General features: G+C 30.6%; 1 protein-coding gene across 7 annotated transcripts in view; it reads right to left on the bottom strand.

Moving 5' to 3' along the window:
- The window catches only part of VPS13C (vacuolar protein sorting 13 homolog C), a 164,335-nt gene that overhangs the window by 78,475 nt on the left and 72,454 nt on the right, over positions 1-13,406 (bottom strand). For all 7 annotated transcript variants that reach the window (XR_012486976.1, XM_074294924.1, XM_074294925.1 and 4 more), the window contains 6 exons: positions 11,792-11,928; positions 8,118-8,274; positions 7,738-7,817; positions 4,942-5,001; positions 3,736-3,898; positions 1,258-1,371 (listed from right to left, as the gene is read on the bottom strand). Coding sequence is in view for 6 of the 7 variants with exons in the window: in XM_074294924.1 (XP_074151025.1) it covers positions 1,258-1,371; positions 3,736-3,898; positions 4,942-5,001; positions 7,738-7,817; positions 8,118-8,274; positions 11,792-11,928 (711 nt within the window). In the remaining variant the exon portion in view is untranslated. The remainder of the gene's footprint in view (positions 1-1,257; positions 1,372-3,735; positions 3,899-4,941; positions 5,002-7,737; positions 7,818-8,117; positions 8,275-11,791; positions 11,929-13,406) is intronic.

The raw sequence follows: 13,406 nt of genomic DNA, 5'->3' as shown, positions 1-13,406 counted from the left end.
AGTAAGGTTTAGAAATCCTTTCAGATTCTTGGGACACATTAACAAAATAAAAAGCATACAACTTCAAAAGGTGTGCTTTGTACTCAATATATTTCTGCTTCAATTCAAGATGTCTCAAAAAGGAAAGGAAGATGACTTCATGACCACTACCTGACAATTTTTAAGTTATAAAATTAGCATAAATTGTTGTTTTAAATTGTATTTGTCTGCTCTAAATCATTATTGATTACAAAAATACAAATTAAGACAACTATGAAGTTCACCATTTAATACCTCTCAGATTGACTAAGACGACCAGAAAAGATAATGGTAAAAGTTGGAGGGATGTGGGGAAACTGGGACACTAATGCATTGGTGGTGGAGTTATGAACTGATCCAGCCATTCTGGAGAGCAATATGAAACTATATCCAAAGGGCTATCAAAATGAGCATACCCTTTAATCCTGCACTGTTACTACAACTTACATGAACTGATGCTAAGTGCAGTGAGTAGAACAAAGAAAATATTGTATATAGTAACAAGATTATGTGATGATCAATGTGATGGACTTGGTTCTTTTCAACAATGCAGTGATTTAAGGCAATTGCAATAGACATGGGATGGAAAATGTCATCCACATCCATAGAGAGAACTATGGAATCAGGGATGGAAGAATAGTACTTTCACTTTTATTTGTTTGTTTCTTCCTTCCTTTCTTTTTTTCTCATGTTTTTCCCCTTTTGGTTTGGCTTTTCTTGCACAACATGACAAATATGGAAATATTTTAGAAAGAATTGCATATATTTAACCTATATCAAATTGCATGCTACCTTGGGGAGAAAAGAGGCAAGAGAAGGAGGAAGAAAATTTGGAATACAAAGTTTTACAAATATGAACGTTGAAATCTATCTTTACATGTATTTGGAAAAATAAAATACAATCGAAAATTTTTTTGAAAATCATATTTGTCAGTCTTAAAACATTTAACTAGAACATGTAAGAATAATTTCACTACCTTATGTAAAATATATTTAAAAAACTAAGAAAAAGTTCTCATATTACTTGTCCCTAAATAAAATCTATCTGAAAATACAAGGTATAATATAATTTTTTATTTTATTTTTTTTAATTCATTAATTGCTCACAACACATCCACAATACTGTTAACTTAGAAGCAAAGTAAAAGGCAACATATTTCAAAATAAAAGTAGCTACATACATTTTTAAAACTAGAAGACTATGACAGATCAAAGTAATATGACTGTGTAATTACTTGCCTTGTACTTTAATATCTGCAATATTACACTTCTGATCACAGACAAAGATATTAAATGCATTCAGTTTTGCAGTGACTTTCAGATCAAAAACATCTTGATGGGAAATGTCAGATACTGAAAAGTTACCAAAATTATGATTAGCAAAGTATAATTATGAAATGATAAAGAAACACAATCTCAAACTAAATAGAATAAGAAGTACTTTTAGAACACAATGAATAATCAAATCAGCAAAATGAAAATAAGGTCCTCAAGATCAGAAACAGTTTTATTTTTGTCTAGCTCCAGTTCTTTGAATTTAACAAAAGCAAAAGCAATTCCTAAAGCATTTAATTAATGTTAATTAAAATGAAATTAATTTCCAAATATTGGTCAGCTTAGAATAATCAGGCAAACTGAATTAAGAGGCAAATCAATCCTAAATAACAGTAATTGTCACTTACATAGCATTTTAAGATCTGCAATCTGCTTCCTCACAGAAACCCTATGTTGGTTATGTCATATTATCATTATTATTATTCCCATTTTATCAAGCTTCAGAAAGGTTAAGTGGCTTCATAGGAATTTAACAAATTTTTATTAAATGTCTACAATGTACCAGCTTTTAAAGACAAAAAAAAAATTTCCCTTAAGATTACATTTTCCTAAATCTTTCCCCAAATCACACAGTTACTGAGTTATCCAGGCTAAGACCTGACCAAATTGAGCTTTGATTCCAAAATCTAATGCTTTTACTACCCTGATGTTACTCTATGATGCTGTCTCTATACCTTAGAAGTACAATTTTTTTATTACATGTTTTAGTACAGTTGTCATATGAAGAAACATGTCTATAATGGAATTCAACCAATTTATTGTCCCTATTTATGACACAGAAATGTAATCAACATCTACCAATAATTTTATGCAAAGTCTATATTCTTTCTACTAAGTTGTAGACTGCTTCACAAAAATAATATTCAAATCATAAGAAACTCTTTGTCTTTGTATATGAGAACTTAGCATGGTGCTAGGCACATGGTAAGTGCTTAGAAATGCTTGTCGACTGACAGGAAAGAAGGAGAGGAAACAAACACAACACATATTCTCTTTCACAAGAGAGCACAAAAAAGTCTTATTAAGTGTTAAGAAAACACAGTAGAAGAAAACACAGTTAAGAAACAAAGAAGCATTCCTTAACTATATTCAGTTAACTATGCTAACTGAAAATGATCTCTCATGTAATAGCATAACATTTTAAATTTTCCTTATGCTTTTAAATTCTAATTTTTATTTTGGCTTCTTCTGACTAGATAATTCACCTACTTAGGGCTGTTACATTCTTCTTTATGTATCTTCCAGCACCTAAAACAATTGAACATAGAAGGCACATAACATAGACGATCACTGATTATTGCAGGAAGGAAATAATGAATTTTGTGAACTAAAATCATTTTTGAAATATCTCCTCTTTCTATTCCTCTATCCAGCTGGTCACCTAACTTTTATATAAGCCAGGCACTGTGCTAAGTGCTAGAGATAAAAAAAAAAAAGAAAAAAAGAAAAAAGAAAGGTAAAGGACAGTACATATTCTCAAGGATCCACCCTATAAAGGAAGAGACAATATGCAAACAATCATATACAAAATTATACATATGCAAAAAACTTCAGATAATCTCAGAAAAAAGTCACTAAAATTAATCAAGACTTGGAAAAGATTCTTACAGAAGATGGATTTTGAAGGAAAAGACTTGCAGGATGCCACAGAAGCTAGGAGGAAAAAATGAGGAGAGAGTTTCAGACATAGGAGACAACAAATGAAAATGCTTGGTCACAAAATGGAGTATCTTACACAAGGAAGAGCAAGGGAGGCCAGTATCAATGGATTACAGAATATGTAAAGGACTATAATGTATTAACAAGATTTAAAAAAAAAAAAAAAAAAAAAAGGAAGGGATCAGATTATAAAGGACTTGAAAAGCCTAAGGATTTTTTATTTCATCCAAAAGGTAAGAAAATCATGAAGTCAGATCTGTGCTTTATGAAGATCAATATGACAGCTAAAGTGGAAGATGGACCAGAGTGGGGAGAGATTTGAAATAGGGAGAGTTGTCAGAAGGATATTTTAAAAACTTATGCATGAAGTGATGAAGGTTTGAACTAGGATAGTGATAGAAAAGTGATAAGAAAGAAAAGGACATATACAAAAGATGTTAAGAATGTAGAAATAATAGGATTGATCACTGATCAAATATGGGGGTGAGAGAATAAGGATTAAAAGATAAAAACTTTATGATAACTGAAAACCAATCACTAAACTTTCTTATTATCACAGTAAGGATCACATTTGTTGTTTCTTTTATAGATGTCCCAGGCTGCCTTTGTAGATAGATTATTTAATTGGATTATTTTCATTTGCACATTATAACAACAAAGGTTTTTTTTATATAATTATTCTAGTTTTGATTAAAAGAATAATAGTTATTGACAAAATAATACCAGCTTTGACTGTGGTGCTTTTAAGGTCCTCTATTGGCAGTTTCAGCTCATATCCCTTCTGATCAGTGGAAAGGCCCTGGGATGGAACAGCTGAAGACATAAAGTCTATGACAGATAGCAAAGATTCCAAATGGAGGACTAAATCTAATGATGAAAATGATACCTAAGCCAAGAAACAATAGAAGAAAATAAATTTTAGGAATCATAAAAAATAAGAATCAAAAACTTTTTGCTCAAGTTAATCACACAGAATATCTTAAAATACCAGAGTGGACTTGAGAGAGCTGACTCCACATTTATTCTTACTAAGAACAAGAGTAACTTTTTTTTTTAATCTCTAACTGGTTTTATAAAACTTCACAAATCTATTAGTTTTACTCAAAAATTCAGGCACTCTGAAGACTTCAGGCCACATTTCTGACAAAAACTGCACTGAATGCTGAAATGTTGTAGGCAATGAATGTATTCAATTATAAGAGGTTAATATTATTTATGCATTAAAATTTACTTTTAATCTAAAGTCTTCAGAAATTGTCATTTAGGTGTGGCTCTTTTCATCAATGAGATGATTCAGGCCAATTACAATGGTCTTGTGATGAAGAGAGCCATCTATACTTAAAGAGATAACTGTGGAAACTGAATATAGATCACAGCATAGCATTTTCACTCTGTTGTTGTTTGCTTGAATTTTATTTTCTTTCTCATTTTTTTCTTTTTTACTCTGATTTTTCCTTGTGCAACAAGAAAACTATATAACTATGTATGCACATATTAGATTTAACATATATTTTTACCATGTTTAATTTAGATTATTTGCCATCAGGGAAAAGGAAAGGGAAGGGAAAAATTAGAAGGTTTTGCAAGGGTCAGTGTTGAAAAATATCCTTACATATGCTTTGAAAATAAAAAGCTTTTGTAAAAAAGAAATTGTCATCTATTTTAAAATATATAAGCCACTTCCAAGAGAACAACATATACTGAGTTGATTCACAATTGAACTCGGTGAAACAAATTATTTTTTCCTAGGAAATTAAGCTTTCTTCCTATGTGGCCTTTATTTTATATAGCTATCAGAGAGACTAATACTATTGTTGTATTATACTTATATTAATGATAAAACCCGCAAAATCTGAGGCAGTTTGTTGGAACTAGATTAACTGATTAATGCCACAGTTAATACCTGAGAATGAACCATAAAATAATTACCTTTACTGTTTGTTTGGTACTATTATGAACAGTTTTAAATTCTGGTCCATCACTGTTTGCCTGTAAATAAAGATTAGATCACTTGAATACAGATACTAAAAACATACACACTGAATTTATTTTCTTGATTTATAGGTTATAAACTTAATTTCCAAACTCTTCACTTTTTTAATAAAGCTCAGTAAATTTATATCCACAGTATAAAAATGTTTCCACTTAATATAATACTTTGAATATATGGTAAAATCTAAGAAATCATATTCTAAATGTCTAAAAAAGTCAATATGACTTGACTATCTCCTCAGTTTTCATTTCTTCTGCTATATTATTAAAAAATATAAAAGGTGAAAAAGAACTCTGTATATAATTACTGTTTCTGCTTTAAAAAGCAAAAGTTGCTAGAAGAAAATTTTTTTATAATTTATCTTTGTCACTGCTAGAGAAGATAGAAGGTTACAATTGAAAGAATTCACTAGCTGAGCAGGAATAGACTTAGAGGTCATCTAAATTAATTGTCCCATTTTACAAATATGAAAATGAGGCTCAAAATAACTTGACTAAGATCCCATGATAGTGTCACAGCTAAAATTTATACCCAAGGCCTGCCTACCATTAGTTGAGAAAGAAGTTGAACCAATCAAGATTGTCTTTTAACGCCAATGTAACAATCTTTCCTTTCTCATCCCTTAGTCTTTTATTCCTATTTCCCTTTTAATTCCCTTAATTTAAAGAAACAAGGTCATATACACTCCCATTTTGTTAAACACCTATGTTCTGGCCCTATGGAAACAAAGATGAAAAATCAATGTCCTCAAAAACTATCTTTTATTTTAAACCAGGCAATGGAAAAGGCTTTGAGAGGTACAAGATTACTTCAAAGGTTCCTTCCTGTTCAAAAATCTATGATCCTATATAAATCATGACCCAATATAAAATAAAAGGTCAAAAGAGAAACCTGAATATAATACTACGAGGAAATATAAGGAAGGGAAGGGGAGGACAGAAACTGCTGATCATGGAAAACTTCATGGACAAGGCAGAATCTGAATTAGGTCTTAGAAGAATTTCAGGGAGCAGAAATATGAAAGCCAATGTCCACTTGTTAAGTCCGAGCTAGCTCCCTGGAGGCTTCAGGATCAGCCAGAGTCAGGATAAATGAAAGTCCTTGGTCTTTAGGGGGAGAAGGGAAAGAAGCAGGTAAACTGCTAGGAGTTTTGCCAAAGACCTCTTTTCCATTCTGGAGTCCAGGATCTCCACTTTCTCCTCCTCGTCCTGTGGCCAAGTGAGTCTCTGGCCTCTGTCACCCCACCCTTTAATGCTTGCCTACTATTATCTTAACGCAAACAACAGCATCAACTGTGAGAAGAGCCATTTTTTTCCAAACATATGCTAATTGACTCACTGTCTCATATCAAATGGGTAATTAGCCTTAAGTGCCTGGTTGTCCGATTCAAGTACACCTTTTCATAGTTTCAGCCCTTTACATCTACTCATGACAACTTCAAGGAATTACACAGTAGCAGTATGGGGAACAGCAAGAGTCCAGTTCACTCTGGCTTGAACACAATAACAAAGGGAACAGTATAAAACAAGAATGCTAATATAGGTTGGATCCTTCCTTCTTTTTTTTTTGGGGGGGGGAACAGGAATGAGTTCATTAATTTACCTTTAGTTTGGAGAACAAAAAAAGTATTGGGTTTAGAATCAACAGACCTGGTTTTTAGTCTAGTTTCTGCTACTAATTTGATATACAAGTGATTAAACTTAGCTCTAAATTTCAGATTATGTGAAATCTTGTAAATAAGAATGCTGATCTAAAAATAAAAGTGAAAATAGAACCGCTAAAGTTTTTTTTTTCACATCTAATAATTTGATTATATGAAATTTTTAACAGAATATTAATACAGTTGGACCATACTTTAGGAAGACTATTTTAATAGCTATATAAAAGCTGCATTTAGCAGAAGAAAGATTGGGAACAAAGAGATTGGTTAGGAGGTTACAGTATCCTAGAGAAGAGCTAAGTGAGACCTTCACTTATAGGCTAACATTATAAACAGAGAGAAAAGGAAAGATGATTCATAGTTTGTCAGAGTCAATCTAGTACTGACTAGATTTATGGTGCCAAACAGGGACAGATATGACTAGGCCACCAGGTAAATATCAACCAAAAAATAATAAAGATGCACAATTATAGGTAGCTAGGTGGATAAGCATTGGGCTTAGTGTCATGAAAACATAGGTATAAATATCACCTCGGAAACTTACTATGTGACCCTGGGCAAGCCTTATCTGCTTTATGATTCAATTTCCTTATGAAGGGAGAGGTATTAGAGGCCTAATAGCATCTTTTCCCAAACAAAAGGCATTAAAATTCCTAAACTGAAATAAAATCCTAAATGTAAATACTAGCTATCCAATTACTTGGAGCTAAATTTCTTCTTACACTGTCTTTGACTATGTCTCTCACAAATATATACAGTTTCATTTTAACAGTAATTTTTAGGAAAAGCAGAAATAATTGAGTGAAGCAATGCAAAGAAATATAGCTTACATTAAATGCAAATAAACTTCTATTTAACTTTGAATTGATAATTTTTTTAATAACTGAATTGAAAGTCTTAAAGATGAATTTAAATTTCCAAGGGTAAGAGCAGACAAGATCACACAAGTTTAAATATAAGCTAAGCACTATACAATTTTTTTTAAATCAAATAAAAAAGAATAGGAAAAGAAATGCCAAATAAATTATTACAGATACACAAAAAGTAAAGAATTCTAGAAAATAAACAATACCTTTATGTATTCCATTTTTAGAAGTGGTTCATCAGTAACATTACAAGAGTTAATGATAAAAAGAGGTTCTCCTTCAGAATCTATAAGAAAGAAAGACTTGCCTGAGAAATCAGCCTACTTAAAAGTCACACTTTTAAAGTATCCAATGACAATCGTTTTAAAACTTCATTGTTAACACATAATAATTAAGGTTTTAAAAAAATTAACAAAGTTTTCTGTCAATGAGGAGCCCTAATAGAAAACAAAATTTTATTTATTAAAAATTGTTAAACGAAGTGTTTTAGAATACCACTCTACAGATTCTTAACATGATAATGAGAAAAAACAAACACCTCTTTCTGCTATTAACACTTTCATCCAGCCTACTATGTTACACTTACCTTTGAAATCATGAGATTTCATATTAATTTTTTTTAGATACATTTTAGCAGTCATAACATGAGTTTTAACCCTGCTTTCCACTCCAAGCTGCAATACATTTAGTTCATGTAAAAGTTTGACTTTTTTTTCTGATTTTTTCATCAATGTCACCAGAACCTAAGAAATGAACACAAAACATTTAACTGATTTGATTATTCTTATACAAGATAACATTTTAAAAACTCATAATGACAGAATAACCAAAAAATGATAGCATGTTATAGGAAATTCAATTAGGCTATACTTAAACTACTGTCTGAGCATAAGTAAGCACACAGAAGGTACATAAAAATCACTGAGATCTTTGGAACACTATAGACATACAACTATAATTTTCAAGAGTGAGTGAAGAAAAAAAACATGAAATACAAAAAGTAAATTTCTAGATCAAGCAAAAGTTATTTCCTTTGCTATTTTTACTATTTTTCCTATATAAAATGTTAGTGAAACTGCTATCGGACCAAGAACTAAACTTTTAAGGATTATTTTATCCAATTCTCTCATTTTCACAGATGAGGAAATCATGGTACTTCATAAATTATTTGTCCAAGATCCAATGGAACAAATGCCTCAAATGACAAATGAAAACCACTTACAAAGACTTTTTAAAAAAATATATGGAGTGTTAAGATTTCATAGGTTAAAAGAAATCTTATAGATTGTAAGTTAGTGCTATAGCAAAAGCAAAAAAGTGAATAGCTACATAATCTTAATGGACAGCGAAAGGTCTCTATGGGATTGGACAGAAGTGAATTGAGGCAAAGTAAAATAGGCAAAAAAAAAAAAAGATACACAATGACTACAAAAATAAAAATGGAACAAACAACGACAATGCACACTGAATAATTACAATGACCAAAAGGGATGGGGAACACAATATACTGTCAAACTTAGTTGATGTACTGATTGCTGTATATGAAGTTTTTTTTTTAAAAAGTCTTTTATTTTCAAAATATATGCAAAGACAGTTGTCAACATTCACCCTTCTCGCTACCTCCTCCCCAGACATGTTAATTATGTGCAATTCTTCTATACATATCTCCACAATTATCATGCTTCCCAAAAAAAATCAGATCAAAAAGAAAAAAAATATGAAAAAATGCAAGCAAACAACAAGAAAAAAGATGAAAGTACTATGCTGTGATTCACACTCGAGCTTCCACAGTTCTCTCTCTGGGTATAGATGGCTCTCTTCATCTCAAGATCATTAGAACTGGCCTGCATCATCTCACTGTTGAAAAGAGCCACACCCATCAGAACTGATCATCATATAATCTTGCCATGTACAATGTTTTCCTGGTTCTGCTCACTTCACTTAGCATCAGCTCATGTAAGTCTCTCCAGGCCTCTCTGAAATCATACTGCTGATCATTTCTTATAGAATAATATTCCTTAACATTCATATACCATAATTTATTCAGTTATTCTCCAATTGATGAGCATCCACTCAGTTTCCATGAACTCTTTTTTTTTTTAATCTTTTCTTATTTTTCTATTGTGTTTGTTCCTAGGGATAGTTCCATGAGTAGAGGAAATAAATATATTTGGAAATAAAGAGAATGTTAAAAAATATATAGAGAGATAAAAATGTGAGGCAGGCACTTTTTATCATTTGTTTTTGTCTTTTCAGCACCCAAGTCACAATTCCTGGCACACAGTAGGCACTTAATAAATGCTTGTTGACTAATGGTTCCTCAGGTCGTGCTTTATATTTTGCTGCTTTCTAGAACCCACATGTATGCCATATGGACTATCTTTTCGTTTATTAATGCGTAGGTTTCTATATGTAAGTTTAAAACATATTTTGCTGAAGGGAAAAAAAAAAAAACCCGACTTAGGTAATCAAAGAAAAAAAAAATTTCAGAAGAATCCACACCAAAAAAAAAAAGGGGGAAATGTCTGATTTGAATTATTTAAATACACTGGTATTACCAATGAGATCATAAAAAAATAAAAAGCTGTGGTAACCAACAGTCAAGGTCTTTTTCTTTCTAAATTCCCATCTTAATGTTATACTTGTATCTAGTATCATATCTCCTTTTTAGCAAGTAACCTGAAAATTGCCTAGAATGAAAATAAGGAGATTTTATATATATATATACACACAATTAGGAAATAGTATTATTGCTATACTAGTAAATCCAATTTCATTATCCAATTCTTTTGGAGTTAAAATTCCCTTAACCATGTAATCATGTTTCCAGGTAATCAAAAAAAAAAAAAAAAAAAAAAAAAAAAAAAGTGAGACACATAAAAATGATGTTACAAATTTTCCAATAAGAACTATTTATTTAAGTTTCATGAAGCACACCAAAAAAATTAAATGATAATCGGAATTAACTACTAAATATAGATAAAGAAAACTACTTTTGGAAATAAAAACACACATGACCATAAAAAATAGAAAACAATAAAAATATTTTTAAATATAAATGGCCACATTCTCATGAAATAATAAAGTATTATCAATTCCAATATTGTTCAGTTAAGGCTTCACAGTGGATTAAAGCACAGTATCTCAAAGTATAAGATAACAAAGAAAAATAAGAGGATAAAGGGAAATCCGTTACTATTGTTCTAAGAATTTTTAGAGACATCTATATTTTTAGATGATATTCTCCTTTCTACTCTTAAAAAAGATTCTCCCAAAAAACCAAAGCCCTTTAACTTACTTTTTATTACCTGTATCCCTTCCATACCTTATTCCTCTTTAAAAATACTTCCTGATTATGCCCAAAGGGCTACCAAACCATACATATCCTTTGACCAAGCAGTATCTCTACTGGGAATGTTAATAGTATCTCTACTGGGAATGTTAATATTCCTTAACATTCATATACCATAACTTATTCATTCATTCCTCCCTTTAATATAACTTATTATTCTATAAGAAAGGATCGGCAGGATGATTTCAGAGAAGCCTGGAGAGACTTACATGAGTTGATGCTAAGTGAAATGAGTAGAATCAGGGGAAAATTGTACACAGCAATAACAATATTATGTGATGATCAACTCTGATGAATGTAGCTCTTTTTAATAATGAGGTGATTAAGACCAGTCCCAATGATCCTGTGATGAAGAGAACCATCTACAACCAGAGAGAGGACTGTGGGAACTGAGTGTGGATCACAACATAGTATTTTCCCCTTTTTTTGTTATTTCCTTGCCTTTGTTTTTTCTCAATTGTTTCCCCTTTTCCATCTGATTTTTCTTGTGCAGCATATTTGTGGTAACATGAAAAATTTAAGGAAAAAAGATAATGTCCTCAGACAGCTGTCTGTCTACACAAAAAGGAGAGCCATCCTCAATGAGAGTAAGAGATGACCAATGGATAAGGCACCTGCAATAACAGCATCTCCACAATATTAAATAATTTAAAATGAGGGGACTCCTCTCCAAGAAGATTTATGGGAGGATATAAGCAAGAGTCCCACAGAAAAAGTAATGAAAGGATTGTGATCTGTAACATTGAAGAGAGTATATAAATCCATTGAAGCACAGGAGTTTCAAAAAACTAGATTAGTAATGGGGCTATTTTTACTTCCAAAGCATTGGCTAACTAGAAATTTCTGAAAGCAATTCCAATCTTTCAACTATCCTAAGTCAAAAAGTGGTTATAAATACCAACACACACCTCTTTAATTTCAAATTTTAGCAGCACATTAGTGACATCTTCTGGCACAATTTCTTCAACTCTAGTAGGCAGAATTTCTTGTGACATATGTAAACCTTGTTGTGATGTGAACCTTTCAACAGGTTTTTTAGTTGTACCTAAATACATTCATAAACAAGGAAGAAAATTATGTAATTCTGTCCTAAAACAACCACTAAAAAAAAAAAAACAAAAAAAAAAAACCAAGTTATTTCTCCAATTACAAGTTAAACAATAATGCGTAGGGCTATTTGTTATATCACATTCCAAAGATCCTAAGTAAATTCCTACTAAAAAAAAAAAAAGTAGTGGTAGTTATCTTTCTTCTCATATTACAATTTCTTAAAATATTAAATTATCATGGGTAGACACTGTACAAATTTCTTTTTTTTTTCTCTGGAAAATCTTTTATAATTCTACTTCCTTGAGACTTGAATAAAATCTCTATAAATTTTGTTAGCTTGGGCATTTTATATTTTTTCTAAGTAATTCCAGTTTTGACCATATGACTGCATATTAGGTTCAAACTATTTTTATTTATGATTGTACTTAATAACTTTTTAAAATTTTTTTTAACTTTCTTTCATACCAAGTAGGATAATTTTAATCAATTTTAGTCTTTAAAAACTACCTTTTAATTGTTTATCAATTCCATCTTATTTTAATTTTCAAGTTATCTATTTCTCCTCTAAAATTTCAACATTTTCTCTTTTGCACATATTTTTGATTTGTTGGCTTTCTAAATTTTTAAAATACATATTCAGTTAATGCCTGTTCTATTTTATTAGCATATATTTCTAGGGATTTATATATAGTTTTATTTATAATATTTATAATAGAATTTATAATTTTCTTCTGAGGATTGCTTTAGTTTTTTTCAGTATGGTGTCTCATCATTACTACTGACTATGAAATAGTTATTTCCATTTGTTCCTTAAATCAATTTTTTTTATTTAGGATTTCATTATTAAATATTCTGTTGGGTCTGTTATTTTGCTTGTGAATCCTGAATTAAATATTATTTCATTGTATTATGGGCTGCAAAGGACTTGTTTAGTAGTCTGCTTTTTCTATACTTATTTGCAATTTAACTGGGATCTAATACATAGTATATTTTTGTAAAAGTACCACATAAAGATTCCATTTTTATCTATAAATTCTACAATTCTTTGTTTTATATTATTTACTTTTCTTGAATTTTTCGAACATTTGATTAATGATAATAAAGAAACATTAAAGTCAGTTATAATTGTGTTATACTTTTCTGTAAATAAAAAACTTTCTGTTATAAATTTAAATGCCTTCTGAAACATGTTTCAATTAATGTTGACATTGACTCATTGTATATAGTTTAAGTATAATGTAATTCCTCTGCTTATCACTATTTATACTGCGAGTTTTATTTCTACTTTGTGTGATAGCATGATTGCAACTCCTGCTTTTTTTGGATTTACCTAGTGCCCAGAAAATTGTATTCTAGTTTCTCATTTTGATTTGATTCTCTTATCTTTGGTTTCCAGATTTTTTTTCTGTCACTTTTTTGGGGAGTCAAATTGTTCAATTCATTCACATTCAAAGATATTAGAGTGAGTTTTAT

Source organism: Sminthopsis crassicaudata, chromosome 2 (genome assembly GCF_048593235.1).
Source record: "Sminthopsis crassicaudata isolate SCR6 chromosome 2, ASM4859323v1, whole genome shotgun sequence".
NCBI classification, from domain to species: Eukaryota; Metazoa; Chordata; class Mammalia; order Dasyuromorphia; family Dasyuridae; genus Sminthopsis; species Sminthopsis crassicaudata.
This window is presented reverse-complemented; position numbering and strand designations above follow the sequence as displayed.